The sequence below is a fragment of the Molossus molossus genome, unplaced genomic scaffold (genome assembly GCF_014108415.1).
Source record: "Molossus molossus isolate mMolMol1 unplaced genomic scaffold, mMolMol1.p scaffold_m16_p_4, whole genome shotgun sequence".
In the NCBI taxonomy this organism is placed as follows: Eukaryota; Metazoa; Chordata; class Mammalia; order Chiroptera; family Molossidae; genus Molossus; species Molossus molossus.
The window spans coordinates 2,726,177-2,746,639 of NW_023425377.1; the positions used below are offsets into that span (position 1 = coordinate 2,726,177).

Consider the following 20,463-nt stretch of genomic DNA (forward strand, 5'->3'; position numbering starts at 1 on the left):
TTAAAGGTGTATGATACAGGGGAAGAGTCTCGGTACAATAAAACTGTACAGGTTAAGAACTGCCGCCTCCCTCCGGGCTGGCCGGGACTAGGATTTCAGCACCATTGGGTTGTCTGTAGTGTGAGGGTCTGCATCAGGAGGGTGGGCCCAGCCAGGGCCTCAGGGCACGCAGGCCCCTCCACCTGGCGCCTGGCCGAAGCTGCTGGGCTCCCCCTCACCTGGCTCTGTTCCCCAAGTCCAGGCCATCCTGAGAGGGTTGAGGCCAGGCCCCTGGCAGGTGCCCAGAGCAGGCCTGGCCTGGTCAGTGAGGCTGGTGGGTGTTGGGCTGCCCTGTCCCATGGCAGGAGGCTTAGGGTGGGCTCCATGCTGAGGGCCGGGCGCTGGGAGCCTCGGGAAGACCCACGAGCAGCAGGAACCCCGAGCGAGCTGTCAGTTTGGTTCCTCAGGAATGCCCTCTCAATCTGCACTGGGCGCTGGGGGCCCGGGCCGGCCCGGCCAGGTGCTCACAGGTGCGGGAGGCGAGGCCCTGAGGGCCGGGCAGGGCCATACCCTGATAGCGGGGAGGAGCCTCCTCTTGGGAGGCACCGAGGGGTTCGGAAACAGGGGCTGGAGACGTGTGCACATGTGTGCACACACGTGCATGCATACGGGCACACACATGTACACACTCACGCGGTGTCCACGGGCACACTGCATGCACACCGGTGCACGTGGCCTGAGCGAGGCAGGGCCGCGGTGCCGCGGGCGCTCAGCAGAGCACGGGCACGCCGTCGGTGGAGAAGATCATGCCTGTGGTGGGCTCGTAGGTGCCGGCGAGGTAGTACAGGCCCTCGCTGTCCTGGTGCTTCTTGGTCTTGAGCATCTGCTCGTACTGCTCCAGGCCCACCACCAGGCACTTGTGCGACACAGTCTGCACGTCGTTCTCGTCCACGTGGGAGGACTGGTACAGGGCGCGCTGCGGGCGGGCGGGCGGGTCAGGGAGACCCTCCTGGACCCCAGGACCAGGAAAGCTTGGGGGCAGACACCCAGAGAGAGGCCCAGAGCTGGACCGAGGACCAGGAAGGACAGAACTAAGGGAGACCCAGAACCTGAGACAGAGACTGAGGGACACAGAGACAGAGAGACCAAGACGAACAGACACAGAACATGAGATCGAAAGACAGAAAGGAAGGCCCTGGCCGGTTTGGCTCAGCGGTTAGAGCGCCGGCCCGCAGACCAGAGTCCTGGGTTTGGTTCCCACTACAGGCACGTGCCTTGGTTGCAGTTTGTCCCCGGCCCTGGTTGGGGTCGTGTGGGTGGCAGCCACTCGATGTGTCTCTCACATCGATGTTTCTCTCTCTTCCTCCCTCTCTCCCTCCCGCTCTTTCTGAAGATAAATGCAAAAAAAACCCTCAGATGAGGATAAAAAAAAAGAAAAAGACAGTAAGAGGCAGAAAGAGACACAGACCAAGAAAGACGGGGACAGGGGGACAGACCGAGACACAGCAACCCGAGCAGTAAGAGGCAGAGTGGCAGCACCAGAGACGCAGAGACCAGGAACAACAGAGGGGCCGAGACGACACGAACCTGTCCGGGCTGTGGGGGTGAGGAGATGCCCGGCCACCTGCCCACCTGCCCACTGCCCTCCTACCTCCATGAAGTCCTTCCTCTGGCTGGAGGCCCGCAGGGCGGCCGGGAGGCTGCGGCCGGACTTCTGGTCCCAGTGCTGTGCGGCGGATGAGGGGCAGGGATGAGCCAGGGCCCCCGCCGCGGACCTGCGCGCAGGGGCGGCCCGGCCTGAGCTCCGCGCACCCACCTGGCCCTCGTGGAGGCGCTTGCCCGGGCTGGTCTCCTCGGGGTGGTAGAACCACTTGACGCGGACCACCATGTTGCTGCCCCAGGACTCCCACATGCTCTGGATGCGGCCGATGTAGGGCAGGTTGGGGCGGCCGGCCGACAGGAACACGGCGCAGTCCCCGATGCGGATCATCTCCTTGCCGCGCACGATGGCCTTGTAGAACAGCTTGCGGGCCTTGCCCTTCATGCCGCGGCGCTGCGGGCACACGGCAGTCAGGGCCTGGCCCCCAGGCCCTGCCCAGCCCTGCAGCCCCTCTCGAACCCGGGCTCTGCGGGGGCAAGGGGTGCAAACCCCCGCTGGCTCTGATGGGGACACCCCCTCTCATCTGTCCAACAGGGACTTCTTTAGACGCAGCATCATGCCGCTGAGCGGGACGGCGACTCCCCATTCCAGAGCAGCAGAGGCCTGGAGCCCGCAGGGTCGTGACGCCGGCCTGTGCTGGTCCCCACCTTCCAGACAGAGACAATGAGCCCCGCCCCCAAGGCCAACTCCTCCCAGAGGCTCAGAGGGAGAAACCCATATGCTAATTCCCTCCCTTATCCAGCGGTCCCCTTTCTACACTGAATTCACTGGCTCCCTGCTGGTGACGAGCGTTTTGATGTCCATGTCATTCATTTCTTGTGGTGTGCAAACTACCCAAATTCTTCTCAGTCCAAAGCACAGGGAAGTCCGCTCAGGGTGACATGGATGCTGAGGCTGCTAAACCGGCTCGTCTTTGACACCAGCCATGTTTTTGGCATCAAGAGGTTAGGCTCCTTCCCACAGACCCACCCCTCGGCCCACAAGGGTCGATCCCACCCTGGCGGTGGGCACGGGGCGCAGTCTGGCCCATCTTAACAGCCCATCCTCCTCCTGGCCGTTGTGATGAGCTGAGCTGGGCTCAGACCCAAGCTGAAGACATCCCACCAATTTCAGCTTGAACCCCTGGGGAAAGACACTACCTCCTGTCACTGCTAAGCTGGTACAATGTGGGCTGGAAGTTACTGGGGCTTCCTGTCCCCACGAGAGAGACCAGAAGAAAGGAAGGAGACACTGAAGCCTGGAGCATAGATGGATCCACAAGTAGGTTGAAGACAACTCTCAAGTCCCTGGATCCAGCTCTACCTGAAGCCACCCGCCCCGACTTCCCGAGCGTGGCCCTGCTGCCGAGGCAGTGGGAGCTCAGTGACACCGAGTTAAAATGGACAGCAGTCACACTGAAGGCAGGACAGTGGAGATGGGCCTGTCCCTGGCTCAGAAGCCGCCACTCCTTGGCAGTCCTCAGACCAAGCGCCTGTGGGACCGGAGTGTCTGAGTGGCTGTGCGAATCTCTGGGCTCAAGTGGTGGCCCTGCCGGGGGGGGCCCTTTCAGCCTGGAGCGCCCCCAGGCAGACGACCTTGCCCTGCAGGTCAGAGGGGTGCACGGCCGCCCCAAACTCAGGTCACTGCCTCGAGGGTCAGAGCCCAAAATGAAAGCAGGACCTAAGGGGGCGGGGGGCTCCCTGACTCCTGCTCTGCACCCCTTGCCACATTCTGAAGAGCCCTGCAGGGATGCGGCCAGGGCAGGAGTCGTCCTCTCCACTCTGGGGGTTCGAGCTGCCCACAGGTGGACGGGTGCACAGGGCCAAAAGGCTGCTGCTAAGACAGAAGCCCCAGCTCCCCCAGCCTGGGGACACAGCCTGGGGGACACAGCCTAGGGGCTGCCAAGGCAAACATGCCAGAACTTCCTGAGCTCTTAAGAGGTGACCCCTGCCAGCTCATCGCTGCCAACCCCCAAAGCCCTCAGCCTGCCCATCTGCCCTGGCAGGACCCGACTTTGGAGAGAGAGGTACAGACCCAGCAGGGTCTCCTCTGAGCCTGTACCAGGGTGACCTCAGAGGACCTGGACTAGGGAGACAGATGCTGGGGGCCAACCTGGCCAGCCACCCATGGACATGGAGCCGGCTCTGCCTGTCCAAGGGCCTGGGGTGGACCGCTTCCCACGGGGCTGTTCCCCTTCTGCACATGGAAGCTTTGCATGTGCCTGTGTTTGCAGGTGTGTGCATGTAATGTGCATGTGTGTTGAGCATGTGTAGTGTAAGTGTCCACACGTGTATACCTGTGCGTGCACGTGTGTGCTGTGTCCTTGTGTGCAGATGACAGGCAGGCACAGGTTGGGCTGGGAGGGCTCCTTCCGGAGAACAAACCGTCCTCGCTATAGGGATGGCCACAGGGCCCAGGCCACACCGATCAGCTCGGGGGCACGTGATTGGGCCAGGCTCAGGAGGCTCCGCCTTGCCTGGCTGCCAGCAGATCAAGGACCGGCGCCTTCTGCTGGGATGGCCCAACTGGCCATCGGAGGCCTAGAGCCGCCCCACGTGGAGCTGAGGAGGATGGGCCCAGAGAAGCAGGCTGTTTGCAGGAGGCTGGGAGACCCTGTTGTTAAGGGACCTGTGATCTCTGCATGTTTGCTCGACTGGGTCCCAGGGACTGGGGGCGCCGCTCGGGGGGCTCTGCAGCAGGTGCCGAGACTCAGGCACCCTCTACAACGGGCACCCCGCTGCCGCCGGGGCGCGGGAGGGAGCAGGGAGGACGGCACCCCGGCCTCCGCGGCTACCTGAGTGGGCTTGCCGAACCACTTCCAGAGCTGCCGGGCCGGCAGGAAGGCCGCGATCTTCGGCCGGTTCTCCACGGACGGCAGGCGCTGCCGCTTGGCCAGCTCCTTGGTGGTGGGGAGGTGGACGCCCTCTCTCTTCTTCGGTCGGCTCTTGGCCCCGGCCCCGGCCTGAGCCTTGGGCTGCAGAGGCTGCGGGGGCTGCGGGGGGGCGGCCTGGGGCTGGGGTGCTGGCGCCTTCTTGCTGGGAGAGTGGGCTGAGGAGCGTGCCTTGCCCGCCGGCTTGGGCGCCTTGCTGGGCAGGGCCGGCGGGGCCGAGGGGCCGGCGGCGGGGGCGGGGGCCGCCTCCTCGTCCGAGCTGCAGGAAGAGTCGTCCGTAGTGGAGGACGAGGAGGACGAGGACGAGGACGAGGACGAGGAGGAGGAGGAGGAAGAGGAGGAGGAGGAGGAGGAGGACGATGACGACGAGGAGGAAGAGGAGGAGGAGGAAGATGAGGAGGAGGAGGAAGAGGAGGAGGAGGAGGAGGACGAGGAGGAGGAGGAGGAGGCCCTGGAGCTGGAGGCGGTGCAGTCGCGGCCCCCGCCCTGGCCTTCCTCCTCGCCCTCGGTCTCCGAGCTGCTCCCGCTGCCACTGTCGCTGCTGCCGCTGCTGCTCTCGGACTCCTCGGCCCCGTCCTGCTCGGCCTGGCCCTTGTCCGGGCTCTCGGGGACCCCCGAGTCCTCAAACGTGAGCCCAGCTCCTGGCTCCTGGGCCAGGTCACCGTCCCCAGCCTTGGGCCGGGCCGCCTTGGGCTCGCTGCTGCCCGGCGCCGGGGCGTAGCTGCCCAGCCCCAGGAGGCTCTTGGGCTCCGGCCAGCCCGCGGCCGCGGGCTCCTCCCGCAGCAGCAGGGCCTCTTTGGCCTTCTTGCTCTTGGGAGACGTGACCCCCTCGTGGTCCAGCTTGACGAGCAGCTCGGCCTCCTCCCCGGGCCTGCGGGCGCCCTTGCTGGCCGACTCCTCAGCAGCCCGGGCCTTCTTGGGTTTGGGGCGGGTGGCGGGCATGGTGCCGGGCACGGAGGCGAGGGGGGCGGGGGCCAGGGCTGCAGCAGGGGCCGGCAGCTCGCCGAAGGGCTCGGGAGTCGGGCAGCTGGCGAAGGTGGACGGCGCTGGACTGGGCTGGGGGGGTGCGGGGCGAGCCTTGGGGGCCTTGGCCCGCTTGTCCACGGGTTCCGGGGGGCTCTTCTTGGAACCCGGGGGGCTGACTGGCTCCAGGGCCAGCGGGGTGCTGGGGACCTCTTCTGTTGAGCCCCCCTCCTCCTGGACAGCAGCTCTGTCTGCGAGAGAAGAAGGAAGCGCAGGTGAGGCGGGGCCCGGGATCCGACCTGAGAGCCCATGGCCCGGGCCGCGCACAGCATCCTCTGGGCCCGGGCCACAGACAGGGCCACAGACAGGGCCACAGACGGGGCCCCAGGCAGCCCCCGCGAGCCTCGGCTCAGCCTGAACGCTCTCTCCAGGCTCTGGAGCCGACACAGCCTGGCTGCCGCAGCCTGCCCTGCCACGGACGTGCCCCTCAGCCCGCCAGCTAGCCTGCCAGGCAGGCAGCCTGTGCCCAGACCTGTGTGCAGCAGGCCCCCACGCCCTCACCCACGTACCACCCTTGGCTTTCGTGCTGGGTTTCCGCCCACGCCCTCGCGCCTTGGCACCGGGCTCCTCGGACCCTGGTGTGCCCCCATCTTTGCTGTCGCCCGTGTCTTTGCTGGTCTTCCGGCTGCGGCGCTTGGCACTCGGCACCAGGAGGGCTGGGGACGGCTCAGCACCTACAGCAGGACAGACAGTGGTCAGGCCTGGGCCTCCGGAGCACCCTGTTGTGGCAGTGGGGTGAGTGACACCGTGGCCTGCCTGGCCTCCGGAGCACCTTGTCGTGGCAGCGGGGGGGGGACACCGTGGCCTGCCTGGGCCTCCGGAGCACCCTGTCGTGGCAGTGGGGGGAGGGGACACCGTGGCCTGCCTGGCCTCCGGAGCACCCTGTCGTGGCAGTGGGGGGAGGGGACACCGTGGCCTGCCTGGGCCACTGCACAGTCGGGGGGAGGCCCGTCTGCTGGGACAGCTCGGTCGTCTGCACATAAGCTGTGGGGGCCCCGCAATGAATGGACGGGGGGCTGAGCGAAGATGTTGACTTCGGGGGGCTGATGACCCACTTGGAGAATGCTCCAAACCACTGAGGTTCAGGACCCTGCCGGTCCGAGTCCTGGCTCGGCCTCTGCCTATCGGGAGACCCTGGAGGCATTCTGTCTCTGTGAACCCAGTTTCGTACTGGTTGGTCAAAGGGGGTGATATCTCCAGACACAGGACTGAGGCAAGGACTCGATGCTACGGCGGACGGACAGATGGACGGATGGAGCAGGCTGTCGAGTTATTGACCCGCCTCCCGCGACCCGGGCCACCTGCCTGTGCTGCCCTCGTGGGCCTCAGGACACAGAAGCTGCGGGACCCAGGGTCCCCTCTCCTGAGCCCATCCTGAGCCCTCACCCACGGTTTCTGTCATTTCCATCCCCTGGGGGTGCAAAAGGTCCAAATGGCAGAGTCCAAGCCAGGCTCGGGGGCGGCAGGACAAGGGCCTGAGGGTGGGCCAGGCTCGGGGGCGGCAGGACGGGGGCCTAGGGTCGGCCAGGCTCGGGGCGGCAGGACGGGGGCCTGGGGTCGGCCAGCCGGGACACAGGACCACACTCACACTGGATCTTATAGTCGGGAGGCAGGAGGCGGATGTGTGAGAGGGGAATCCTCCCCGTGTCTCCGTCGTCGAACTCCACAGTGATGAGGTCCCCGTCGTCCTCCAGGCCCAGCAGGCCTGTGGAGAAGAGCGGGGTCAGGGGAGCCCGCAGGCCAAGGCACGAGAAGACAGGGTGGAAACGGGCACAACAGCCCCGCGCAGGAGGCCCGAGGGCGGCAGGGAGGTGCAGTGTGGGCTCAGGGCCCGTGGCCCAGCCGGAGCGCGGGGTCCCCTTCCAGCGGAGCGTGTCCCGACTCCCAGGGACGCGGCCTGTGCCCACTCACTCCCAAGGTGCCCCAGAGCAACATGGAGGAGCAGGAGGACAGGGAGGAGGCAGCGGGCGTGGCTGGGGACAGTGCCACCACTCCGGAAGACGTGTGCCTGCACGTGCGGGAACAGACTTTGGTCTCAGCTGTCTTTGCTCTGTCAGGGGCCCGGAGGAGGTGATGCCACCAAGAAGGACACCAGCTTTCACAAGGTCCTAGAAGTGCCCAGGACCTCGAGAGGCAGGGGTGCAGGGGACCCTAGCTGGACAGGCTGAGGGTCACACGGCAGCAGGAGTTGGGAGCTGACATCTGGGGAGAGAATCTGGAGGGCTGGGTACCGCAGAGGAGGGCGCACTGAACAGCACCCCAGCCCACTCCCAAGTGCGATGCTAAGCCCAGCCCCCAGGGCAGAGACCGGGAAGGGGCCCAGGAGCGGGTACCTGGTCCCCAGGAAAACAGTCCTGCCCGCCTCTCACGAGGCCTCCCCGTCACAGAGCTTCCCATCCACTCGCTGAGGGCCCGAAGGGGGGCCCCGAGCATCAGACGGACTCGGAGCAGGGGGAGGGGAGCTCGGAGCCCAGAAAGAGGAGGACACTCAGGAGGGAAGGAGACTGAAGAAAATGGAATGAAGGCAAGACATCCCAGAGACATTGAAATGCAATGCAGCCACGAGACGGGGTTGTTTTAAAAAGGGAATATTCGCAGAATAAGAAAAAACTCCTAGGAATTTTTTAAATGGTAGCAGACATTCCAACATTTCAACAGAATAGAAGGACAAGAAGGTAGAGTTGAGATTTCCCCCAAAGTTGAAAAGAATAAACAATAATAGAAAAAAAGATACCAGCGCCCTGGCTGGTTTGGCTCAGTGGTTAGAGTGTCAGCCTGTGGACCAACGAGTCTCGGGTTCGATTCCGGTCAAGGGCACGTGCCTCGGTTGCAGTTTGTCCCTGGCCCTGGTCAGGTTGTGTGGGGGCAACCAGTCGATGTGTCCCTCTCACGTCGATGTTTCTCTCCTCTCTCCCTCTTTCCCTTCCTCCCACTCTGATATGATAAACGGGAAAATATCCTCAGGTGAAGATTTAAAAAAACATTTTTTAAAGAAAGAAAGATACAAGCATCGAGGGCCAGCAAACGATGTGAGTTCCGGGAAAAAGACAGTCAATGCGGGAAGGAAACGCTAAGAGCAGCAGCATGAGGACGGCTTCCAAGACCAGGGAGGGTCGGCTTCGAGATCAGAGCCCGTCTCCTAGCAAGCACCAGCATGTGCGAGCACGCACAGCACAGCGCACAGCACACAGCACACAGCACAGCACACACACAACACATCATGTGCGAGCACGCACAGCACAGAGCACACACACAACACATCATGTGAGAGCACGCACAGCACAGCGCACAGCACACAGCACAGCACACACACAACACATCATGTGAGAGCACGCACAGCACAGCACACAGCACACACACAACACATCATGTGAGAGCACGCACAGCACAGCACACAGCACACAGCACACAGCACAGCACACACACAACACATCATGTGAGAGCACGCACAGCACAGCGCACAGCACACAGCACAGCACACAGCACACACACAACACATCATGTGAGAGCACGCACAGCACAGCACACAGCACACACACAACACATCATGTGAGAGCACGCACAGCACAGCACACAGCACACAGCACAGCACACACACAACACATCATGTGAGAGCACGCACAGCACACAGCACACAGCACAGCACACACACAACACATCATGTGAGAGCACGCACAGCACAGCGCACAGCACACAGCACATAACACACAACATACACACACATAACACACACAACACATCACACACAATACAACACAATACACACACAACACAATACACACACAATATACACCCAACGCACACACAACACACACAACACATCACACACAATACAACACAGTACACACACAACACACACACAACATACACTCAACACACAACACATCACACACAACACACACAACATACACCCAACACACACAGCACAACACACAACATACAAACACACCCAACACAGCACACAACACTCACAACACAGCTAACACACACAACACAATACACACAGCACAACATACAACATATGCAACACAATATACAAACACATACAACACAACAAACACAGCACAACACTCAACACACATAAATACACATACAACACACACAACAAAACACTCAAATGTATAAAAAAACACATACAACACAACACAATCCAAACAACACAAGTTATTCAAATCTAGGAATAATGAGATCCTAAGTTTACAGAGAGAAAAAACAGGCCCACAAAGATTTGGGAATAATCACATGATGGACCTTCTCAGACAACACTGGAAGGGGAACAGTGACTGAAAATTACTTCTAGCCCTGCTGGTGCAGCTCAGTGGCTGAGCCTGGTCCCATGCACCACCAGGCTGCCGGTTCGATTCCGGGTCAGGGCATGTGCCCAGGTCGTGGGCTCCGTCCCCAGTAGGGGGCGTGCAGGAAGCAATGGATGATTCTCGTTCACATCAATGTTTCTATGTTTCTCTTTTTCTCCCTCTCCCTTCCTCTCTCTCTAAAAGTCAATAAAAATATATTTTAAAAAGAAAATTATTTAAAAAATAGATTTATTTCCGATCTAGAAAGCCTCCCCAGCTCCCCTATCTACGTGTGAAGGCAGGAGATTCCCAACATGCACGCACTCGAGGAACCTCCGTCCCGCGACGCTGCTCTTGCAAAGCGATGGAGAGAGGGAAGGAGACAGGCAAGACAAAGACTCAGGTGCAGCAGAGGACAGAGGAACGGATCGCTCAGAACGACGCCCAGAAGACGCCCCAAGGGGGAAAGCCAGGAGGCAGGCCGGGAACACAGCTGCCCACAGCTCAGGGCACAGGACGCCCTGGGAAACCTAATCAAGGTGAACGTTTACCAGTAAGAGGACTTCCGGCCCAGCGCCGGCTCTCAGCTCCTGGGGAGGTGTGGAGGCAGCTAACCAGGGGTGGACTGTATCTGGCCTCTGTCTTTGTTTGTTTTAGACGTTACAAACGCCCACATTCCCCATTTCCTGATATGTGGGTTTTGCAATAGTTCAGGGGTACACCCTTTGAGTGTCTGCCTCCTGGGGTACCGCTGTTTCTGTCTGCCTAGTTTCCGATCTCTCATCCCGCTAACAACATCCCAGCTTCCTTGGGGAAGCCACCTTCCCAGCAGCCTCTGGCCCACGGAACATGAGGAACCGACCTCACTCAGCTTCAGGGACGAGCACGGGAGACCCAGGCCACCATCAGACCCACACATAACCCAGCCCGTGTGGCGGGACCAATAAAATACTTTATGCTGAAGCCACTCAGAGCTGGGTTTCAGGGACCAAAGGAATCCAGGCTGACACATTAAGAAAGGGGAAGGGGTGGAAGGAGGCGGCCGGGGCGGGGAGCAGCCCACCTCGGACCACAGTGCCAGGGTAGAGGCACCGGTACTGCTGGCTCCAGTACGCTGCGATCCTGGTCCCTTGCGGCAAGAAGCGCGTGGAGGCCGGCCTCACGTCGATGATCTGGAAGAGCCAAGGACTGAGCACCGGCGGTGACCAGCCCTCCCCAGGCCCTTCCCTTCTCCCTGCCTCCCCTGCCTCCCCCCTGCTCACCGCCTCCTGCAGCAGCTGCTCCAGGCAGTAGATGTGGGGCCGGTTCCCGCGTTCACCCTCCACCACCACTCGGTATCTGCAAGGCCAGGGCAAGAGCGGGGTGGGCTGGCAGCGGCGGGTCGCCAACAGGAGCCCCACCAGCCCCCGGCCTGCCGGTGAGGTAGGACATCAGAGCTGAGGGGTTTGCTGACTTGTATAAATTTGGGGCCAGGTCTCGCCCCTCTGGGCCCGTTTCCTCATCTGTACAGCTCGGGGTTACAGATCCGAGAGAGGCCGGCACCCTCTCTCCTGCCCCTGCCTGCTGAGCCCCAGCACCGCAGGGCACCGCCCTCGCCCAGCGGGCGGCCGGCAGCACTCAGGCAAGCGCCCAGGAAGCAGGACAGGGTGAGGGCCCTCGGGCTCCGGGCCTGGTGCCCCCCAGCTCCCGGCCCCCACTCACATGTCCGGCGAGTGCACGGTCTGCACGTGCCCGGCGTACAGCAGCTTGTCGTCCATGGGGATGAGCACGCGCAGGCCGTCCTTCAGCTCGTCCTTGTCGATGATGCAGGAGCGAGGGGCTGTGGGAGGTGCGATGAGGCAGGGCTGCAGGCCACCCCTCACCCCCGGCCTCCCCTCTCCCAGGCCTGCCCGTGCCCCCGCCCCCGGGGAACAGGTGCCTAGGGAACCGGCCTCGTGCAGGATGTGCGGGCAAGCACTGGGGAGCCCACGTGGGGCCACGTCTGCAAAGATCCCCGGTGGGTATGAGCCAGGTGACCACCTACACCTGCTGCCCCTCCTCCATCCCAAAGACCACCCCCTCTGAGGCTGGGCACGAGGCTTGGGGTCATCAGCACCCATGCTGCCTCCCAGCCACGCCTCTGGGACAGGAGTCCTGGGATGCCGTTTGTTTGGGTGGAAACCAGCCCCACGGCCAAACTCCCCAGCAGAAGGCCTGGAGAAGCCGGATCGGTCCCCTCGCTCCATCCTGAACCTCCGGCACGTGGCCATGTGAACACCTGGCCAGCCCACCAGTCCAGAGGAGAAGAACGGTCCACGCATCTGTGACCTCTAGCTGACCCACTAACATGGGAGCAAGCCCAGCCACGGTCAGCCTGCCCCCCAGAGACTGAGCCGCCTTACACAGCGACAGCTGACTGACACTCCCGAAAAGGTAGTCTACTCCTCGGGGCTGGCCCGGACCGCCTCCCGCTCCCCGCTGCCCCCAGCCCAAGCACATCCTCAGGTCTCCTCCGAGCTCACATCCCTGGCACAGTGCCCACCGGTGGCACTCTCTAGGATGCCCTGCAGGCCCACCCAGCTCCAGCTAGCAAAGCCTGTCATGTGAGCGGCCCCTGCTGCCCCTGACTGTCCTGGGACAGCTGCCCACCTCCGCCAACACCAGTCTGCACCCCTTCCCTTCCCATCCGCTCCACAACCTGCTGCACAATCCACCTGCTTCCCCTCCTAATGTGCTCAACCCCCCCGCTCCCTCCCTGCTGCCCCACGGTAGCCCCACTACCCCTCACCTGGATCCTGGATCCTGCCCCCCACTACAGTCCTTGCCCACGGCGGGCCCCAGCAGTTCATGCTCTATGCAGCAGGGAGCTCACTCAAAACCAATCTGACCACCCTGCTTCCCCACTGACGACCTCTGACAGCTTCACCTTGTCCTTGGGGCAAAGCCCAGACTCCTCACCGAGACCCAAGACCATTCTCATTCCCAAGCTTACCAAGCCAGGCCAAACCGGCCTTCTGTCTGTCTACCCCAGGGGCTATGCATCCCCGGACCCCAGGGCCTTTGCACGTACCGTGCCCTCGTCACAGCCATTCCCTGCCCACTCCCGGGTGCTACTCAGTCCCTGCCCCTTGCAGGTCATGGTAACTCCCCAGGGGAGCCCTGTGCCAGGCCTGGGCCCATACAGCATCGCGGGCACTCACCTGGTGTTGGCGGCCGCTCCACGGCCCCACCACGTGGCAAGTGCTCATCCTCGGAGAAGCTCGAGTCCTGATTGGGCTCAAAGTCCTCCTCAGCGGCCATACTCTCCATCAGCTTGCTCACAGCTCCCCCCTTCCCCCGGTTCTGGGGACAGAGCACAACAGACCAATGGCTTAGACATGGCACACACATCCTGCCCTGCTGGGGACCCTCCCTGGAAACTCGGGGTCAGTCAGGCCACAGTGGCGTGGGCCAGGTACACAATGTGGGTCCCAGCTGGGCTCATCCGGGAAGCCAGAGGGAGGACAAATGAGCCATCGCCCCCGGCCAGGGCTCGCACGTGCTCAGTGCTGAGCGCTCGGTGCTCGGCACCGTACTTATGTTCATCATGAGGCAGGTGCCTTAGTCACCTCCTCAGAGACACCGAGGTGGCATCTGCAGCCACATGCAACGCACCTGAGGGGCAGCCGGGCCTGGGGCTGGCGACCTCCGGGGCAGGGACACCCCGCACAGCCTATCTGCCTACTGCACAAAGAACTGCACCCAAGCCTGGGGGACCCCCTGGGGACCAGCTCACCTCCTTCTTCACCTCCTTCCCTTTGGCCTTGGCCTTGCTCCTCTTGGTGGAGGCCGGGGAGCTGGTGTGAGGGGCCCGGGCCTCAGGGGGCAGGACAGGTGTGCGGGGCGGAGGCAGCGCCGCTCCTGATCCCGCCTCCTTCCCCTTCTTCTTCTGGGGAGGAAGGAAGAGGCGCCATCAGAGGCAGAGGCGGGGAAGCCCGGGCGGAGCCGCCTCTCACCGCAGGACTTTCGGTCTGAACCTCACTCTTTGTATTACTGTGCGGGGCGGGGCGGAAGCAGGTTCCAGAGCGCGCAGAGCGCTTTGCTCTGGTGCTGCCCCTGGTCCCTGCGCTGTGTGCCAGGCGAACTGGAAGCCACTCGGCCCACCCTGTATGGCACGGTTCTTTGGGGTTTTTAGTCCTCACCCAGGGCACTTCCTCCACTTATCTTTAGACCGAGTGGAAGGGGGCAGGGGGAGCGAGAGAGAAACGCTGACGTGAGAGACACATCAACCAGCTGCCTCCTGCACGACCCCGACCAGGGGGACAGACCGCAGCTGAGGTACGTGCCCTTGGACGGAATTGAACCCGGGACTCTCTGGTCCGCGGGCCGACACTACAACCGCTGAGCCAAACCGGCAGGGCTATGTCATGTGTTAAAGAAGACAGCACCGAGCTGTGCATGAGGCGTGTCTGAGGGGACCGGAGCCCCGGGCAGCAGGGCGATGTGCCCTTCCAGAACCTTCCACAGGCAGACACCCCTGTGAACACGTAGGCTGTGCAGACACAGTATTTTTTTAAACACAGTGCTCCATTTTCAAACACAGAAGGGAATTTACCAAAAGTCCCATTTTGAAACTGCTTTTTAACAGCTGCCCAACGTACCCCAGTGTGGGGGATCCCCAACTCAACCACCCCTAATGGCGCCTCCACTTTCTCGCTCTTCCAAACAGTGCCAGAGAAGAGCCAGGGCCGGTGAGTCCACAGGCCTGTCCTGGAGGGGCAGCGTGCGCGGTCAGCCGCTGCCCGGCCACCTCCAGAAGGCGCGTCACTCTCCACTCCCCGCAGAGGCGACGGGAGAGTCACACCACCGCGCTCACATCCCCAGATGGTGAAACAGGCCCCCCCCCTCGCGGGTGGACGGCAGTGGCCAAGCCACCTAAGGTCCAGCCATCAGCTCCAGCTTCCTCACAGCGGCGGAGCCCGTTCGGGGAGACGCCGTCGGAGGACGCGGACACGATGGCGCGTGTGGGGAGTGACCCAGGGGACGCGGTGGGGACGTAGGGGCGGGGTGGGGTCGCTTTGTGCTTTCTAAGAGACACGCCCACAACAGCACCAAATCGAGGGACCAGAGCAGGTGGAAAATGAAGAAACAGAGAAAGATAATACTGGGCACGTGTTACCATGACAACAGCAGATGCGTGAAAAGCAAAGCAAACAGAGTTAAAAGGGACAGAGCAGGAAACGTGACAGGGATAGAAGGTACTCGGTCTAACCCACGTTTGGGGGCGATACACACACACACACACCATGTTTCTGTGCCTGGTACACGTTCCAACCGTTCACATGTCTGACATCAGAAGGCACCTTGGGGCCCCGGGAACGTTTTAAGGTGATTATAGTTGCTTTCCCTCTCGTGTCTGTTATTAGACAGCAGTCCTTGTGGGGTACACGTCTCTGCACACACGGGGTGGGTGACGGCCACAGACCAGTCATATCTGAGTGGATTTTTATTTTCTTCCTTTTCTTTTTTTTTTTACAAAAACTTTTTCTTTATCAATTTTCTTAAGAGGGAGAGAGAAACATCGATGAGAGAGAACACCGACTGGCCGCCTTCTGTACCCCTCCCTGGCGGTGGGCCCACAACCTGGGCATGTGCCCTGACTGGGAATTGAACTGGTGACCTCTTGGTGCAGGGTTGACGCTCAACCACTGAGCCACACCAGCCGGGCTATTTTCTTCCTCTTTACCTTCGGTGCTAATCACGGAAAACTGAAAACTGTTGCCCATTTCTGGGGGCCTTGTTCTTAAAATAAGAAAAGAATGCCTGACGTGACCCGTGTGCACGGAGCAGAGCTGGCGCTGCTGGGGTGACCACAGTGGCCGAGACCACCACCCAGACGTCACCGGCCACTGTCGGGGCGGGAGACAATGAAGCCGCAGGCTGCACAACAGTGGGGTGTCAGCCATTTAGAAACACTGACTGTAAGCCCTGGCCGGTGCGGCTCAGCAGTTGGAGCACTGACCCACGGACACCGAAGGGTCATGGGTTCAATTCCTGGTCAAGGGCACATACCTGGTTGCAGGTTCGATTTCCGCCCCAGCTGGGGTCTTGCAGGAGGCGACCAGTCAAGGTGTCTCTCTCACAACATATCCCTCTCTCTCCCTTCTTCCCTTCCATTCTGTCTGAAAATCGGTGGAAAAGTATCTTCGAGTGAGGATTGGCAAAAAATAGCTACTGATTTTAAACAAGTAAAATAAAGGCTCATGTCCTGGCCAGTGCAGCTCGGTTGGGCATCGTCCCATGTTGCCCATTCGATTCCCTGTCAGGGCACGTGCCCGGGTGGTGGGCTCGATCCCTGGTAGGTGGCGTGCAGGAGGCAGCTGATCAAAGTGTCTCTCTCACGTTGATGTTTCTCACTCCCCCCCCTCTCCCTGTGCCCTCTCTAAAATCAATAAAAATATGCTTTAAAAAAAGCTCAGCGTATGGGCATGCACAAGATATAATGCCATGTCTGAAAAACAGAAATCAAAGTACATCTCAAAAAAATACCAGCAGTGGTCCTTCCTGGGGTGACGGGATATGGTGTCTGATTTCTCCTTTGTTTCACCATTAACCTGTTTTGTTCCGGACACTTACTGCATCCCCGAGAAACTAGGCCTGGGCTTGCCCAGTCCTCCCCACCTCCCCACCAGAGGTGCCACCTGGGAAGGAGCCGGAGAGGGCACGGGGCTCAGGGGTTAAGGCCCAGGCCCAGGCGCTGGACCCAGCAAGGCTCAGCTCTGACGGTCATCAGTCGCTGCGCTGCGGGCATATCAGTGAAGAGCAGAGCTGGGCCACCTGCGCATACGGTTTTCCGAGCACGCCATCGTGATGCAACAAACACACATCTGGTCTCTGCCCTAGTCCCGAGGCCCAGCTCCTTCATCCCTTGGGATTTCCTGAGTCTTAGGAGCTCTTTTGTTGCAATGAGGCGACTCGGTCCTTCGGGGACAGGAGAGGGGCCGGAGGTGGAGACCATCACTCGGCTATTTGATGCAGCCTCCATAAAAGCCCTGAAGGCGGGTTTGGAGCGCTTCCGGCTGTGGGCACCTCCTGTGCCGGGAGGGTGGTGTGCCCGGAGAAGACACGGCAGCTCTGAGTCCTTCCCCCAGCTCTGCCCTGTCTCTTCCGCAGACTGATCCCGAGTTGGGTCCTTTAAAACCGGTAAACGTAAGTACAGTGTTTTCCAAGTTTGTGAGTCATTCTAGCGAGTGATCAAACTGAGGCCGTGGGAACCCCCGTTTACAGCTGGCTGGTCACAGTGCAGTGGGCTTGGACTCGCACTCGTACCTGGAGGGACGGAGCCCTGCACCGCTGGGGTCTGGGCCGACGCGGGTGGCGCGAGTCGGAAGTGTTGTGAGTATAGGAGCCAAGTTTTCCTTTGTCAATAAATTAGCACGCGTGGTACAGTGGTTAGAACACGCCTAGACCACCGTGGGTCCCCTGGCAATACCATGGTCGTCATTTATTACTCCAGCACCTTCTCCAAGGCCCACAGACCTGCAGCGGTGGCTTTAGCCACAGGAGACCAGGAGAAGCACAGAGCGGGTGCCCGTGAGGGACACTCTAAGGTGGCCCCGGCCTCACAACCACCGGTGATCAGGCCGTCAATGCAGTGCCTCTCACTCTGAGACTTTCTCTAGAAGGTCACTGTCATTTAAGGGGTGCGGGGTGGAGAGGCCGGAGGCGGAGACCAGTCGAGAGCTGGCTGTTAGGTTTAAATGCAACCACCTACAAGGGGAACGACTAGCCACCAGCTTCCTAGCAGCCCATGTAAAAAGGGTAATAGGTTTGATCATCAGTTCTTAAAGAGCAAGTGTTCCCCCCCTGGCGTCCGGTAAAGGAGCTGGTGCGGGGTCCCAAAGGGAGGTCTGGCATTCCGACAGCTGCAGTTTCCTTTGGGGTCCGTAACCTGGTGCAGGCTGGGAATGTCGCTGACCAGGAGGCCGAGGGCCGGGCGAGCAGGGAGGCCAGGCTCCCCTGTCCAGCTCGAATGCTGCTCCGGGCGGCCGGGCTCAGTGGCGGACACTGGAGCCACCTCCCAGGACTGGAGGACCCCTTCCCGCGGTCCCACCCCTGCGCAGCTCCTACCTTCCTGGGGTCCTTCCTGTCCTTGGCGCGGCCTGTGTCCTTGTGTGGGCTCAGCGGGCCGCCCTTGCCACAGCGGCCGGGCTTGGCGGTGGCGGGCGCCGTGGTGCTGGGCGCCGGGGCGGAGGCCGAGGCGTCGTGCAGAAAGATGCGCTCGCTGCGCCTCCGGGTCCACAGGTCGTCGTCGCTGGCCTCGGGCCCAGCCTCGAAGCCGGGCTCCTTGGGGCCCCGCAGCCTGCGGGCCTTGCGCCCCTTCTCCGCTGTCAGCTTGGCTTTGTCGGGGCTGCTGGGGCCAGCGCCACGGGCGCCAGGCACGGGTGTGGCCAGGGAGGGGCCTGGCTCCCCTGGTCCCTTCTTGGGCCGCAGCAGCCCGGCAGGTGACCGCTTCCGCACCTTGACCTCACTCTCTGAGTCGGTGTACTCGAACTCTGTGCCTGGATGTGCAATGAGGGGGTGGGCTGTCGACGGCTCGTGGGCGCCTGCTCCCCCCCACCCTGCTGCCCTGGCCACCAGCTCCAGGCCACAGCCCCGTCCCTCCTCCAAGGGGCCTCTCTGCCTGTCGGAGCCTTCTCCTGCCCGCCTCCAGGGGAGGAACCTGGGGTCCAGGAGGAGGACTCACCTGGCCTCATGCCTGTGAGTGGCAGGTCCAGCCAGGCCCTGCTCTTGTCCCCAGCCCACCTGGGCCGCCCAGACTCTGCTCCTGACCCGCCTCCCCATGAGCGCCGTGTCTGCCCCTGGGCCTTCCTGCCTGCCCGTGGAGCCTCTTCTTAGCCTCCGTGCCATGAAACCCCAGAAGCTGGAAGGTGAGTGGGAGGGCCCCAAGCCTGGGGACAGCACGTCCAGGGAGGCAGGTGGGAAAGCCCAGGAGAAATCCCCCAGTCTGCAGGGCCCCTCCTCCGCCTGGTACGTGTTTGCAGGGGTGGGTCTCCGTGAACCCCTGGCGCCCTGGGGCCTAGCCCCCCTTCTCAACTCCAGGCTGCCCGTTCCCTTCCCACAGCCAAGGGGTGGCCCGGAGCCAGCTCTGATGGCACAGCCTGATCGCAGGGCCACTGAGTCCCACCAACACCCGCTGCCCTCCGTCCGCCCACACCTCCAGGCCTGTGTCTACCAGTCCCTCTGCCCTCGCACCACAGCTCCGACCTCTGCCCGGGAAGCTTTGGCCTCCTTGCTGAGAAGACCCACCATCGCCCGGGGCAGAGGGGGCCCCTGTCCACACCGCCGTCACCACAGCACATAGCACGCTGTGTTCCCCTCCATGTCTGCCTAGCCCATCCTGCTCCACCCCCCAAGAAACAGACCCCCGAGTTGTCCTGGTGCCCCAGCCATGTGCAGCTCAGAGCCTGGTCCCCAGCTGGTGGCCAGGGAAAGCATCCTGGGGTCGGGAGCTTTACTGTATTCCTCCTCCAGGCAGGCCCCAGGGATGAGATGTCTGTGGCAGCCCAGAGCTCACACTGCCCCAGAGGAGGACTTGCCCCGAGTTCCACAGCACATGAGCCAAGAAGTCGGCGCCAAAGCCCAGGCTCCTGACCCCTGGGCAGCCAGCAGTCTGCCTATGAGGGCTCCTGTGGGAGGCCAGGCATCATGGCCCCGAGAGATGCAGGCACAGTAGAGGGACAGGGCACAGTCATGGGAAGAAGCCACTTGCAAAGCTTAATGATCCCGTTAATTAATCTTTTGTTAACAGACTTCCCACTGCACAGGGAGCCAGCCGGGGGCCTTTGTGGCTGAGTGGAGAGAGGCCAGCAGACAGGCTGCAGGGCTGTGCTGCAGGGGCTGCAGGGCAGGGCGAGGGAACGAAACACCCCCACCACCCCCACCACCCCCACCACCCCCACCCCCCCGGCTGGCAGCCCCCTGCCGAAAGCCACCAGGAAACCCGATGATGCTCAGAAAACCGCAATCACTGCGCAGGGACAGGCGGGAGGGCGGCCGACACACCTGGAGGCGGGGAGACTGGAGCTGCCCAGTGGGGTCGCGTCAGAGGACAAATACCTATGAGACCAGTTGGGCAGCATGAATGGCCCGGGACAGAGGAAGCAGTCTCTGCAAGGTGCTGGGGAGACGGGACAGGTGCGGAAGCCTCCTGCCGCACGGTGCTGGAGCTGGGAGTAAAACCCACATTCTGACACCCCCCCCCCAGAGTCCTGTCCTGCCTGCTCCCCAAAAACAGGGCAGTAAAGGAGGAAAAGGGGAATGGGAAAGGTAAGACACAAGAAAAAGGTAAGACTGAAAGTCAGTCCTGGCTGGGTTTGCTCAAGGGTTAGAGCATCGACCTGCCGACTAAGGGGTCGCAGGTTCGATTCCTGGTCAAGGGCACATACCTGGGTTGCAGGTTCAATCCCCGGCCCCCAGTCAGGAATGTGAGGGAGGTAACCAATCGATGTTTCTCTCTCTCTCTCTCTCTCTCTCCCTCCCTCCCTCCCTCTCTCCATTCCATTCTCTCTGAAAATCAGTGAAAAAAAAAAGGAAGTCAAAGGATGCGGGAGAAAACCACGCAGACAGTACCCGAAAGAGAGTTGCAGCAACCATGCTGGTATCAGACCAGAGACTTT

General features: G+C 61.8%; 1 protein-coding gene across 1 annotated transcript in view; it reads right to left on the reverse strand.

The window, feature by feature from the left end:
• TNRC18 (trinucleotide repeat containing 18) overlaps nt 1-20,463 on the reverse strand; it is a 78,573-nt gene continuing 58,110 nt past the window's right edge. The window contains exons 18-29 of the mRNA XM_036281875.1: nt 17,915-18,345; nt 13,581-13,733; nt 13,006-13,147; nt 11,528-11,645; nt 11,089-11,164; nt 10,890-10,998; nt 7,120-7,236; nt 6,041-6,205; nt 4,413-5,722; nt 1,796-2,032; nt 1,631-1,705; nt 1-955 (exon numbers count right to left, since the gene is read on the reverse strand). Coding sequence (XP_036137768.1) covers nt 749-955; nt 1,631-1,705; nt 1,796-2,032; nt 4,413-5,722; nt 6,041-6,205; nt 7,120-7,236; nt 10,890-10,998; nt 11,089-11,164; nt 11,528-11,645; nt 13,006-13,147; nt 13,581-13,733; nt 17,915-18,345 — 3,140 coding nt within the window. The 3' untranslated portion in view covers nt 1-748. The remainder of the gene's footprint in view (nt 956-1,630; nt 1,706-1,795; nt 2,033-4,412; nt 5,723-6,040; nt 6,206-7,119; nt 7,237-10,889; nt 10,999-11,088; nt 11,165-11,527; nt 11,646-13,005; nt 13,148-13,580; nt 13,734-17,914; nt 18,346-20,463) is intronic.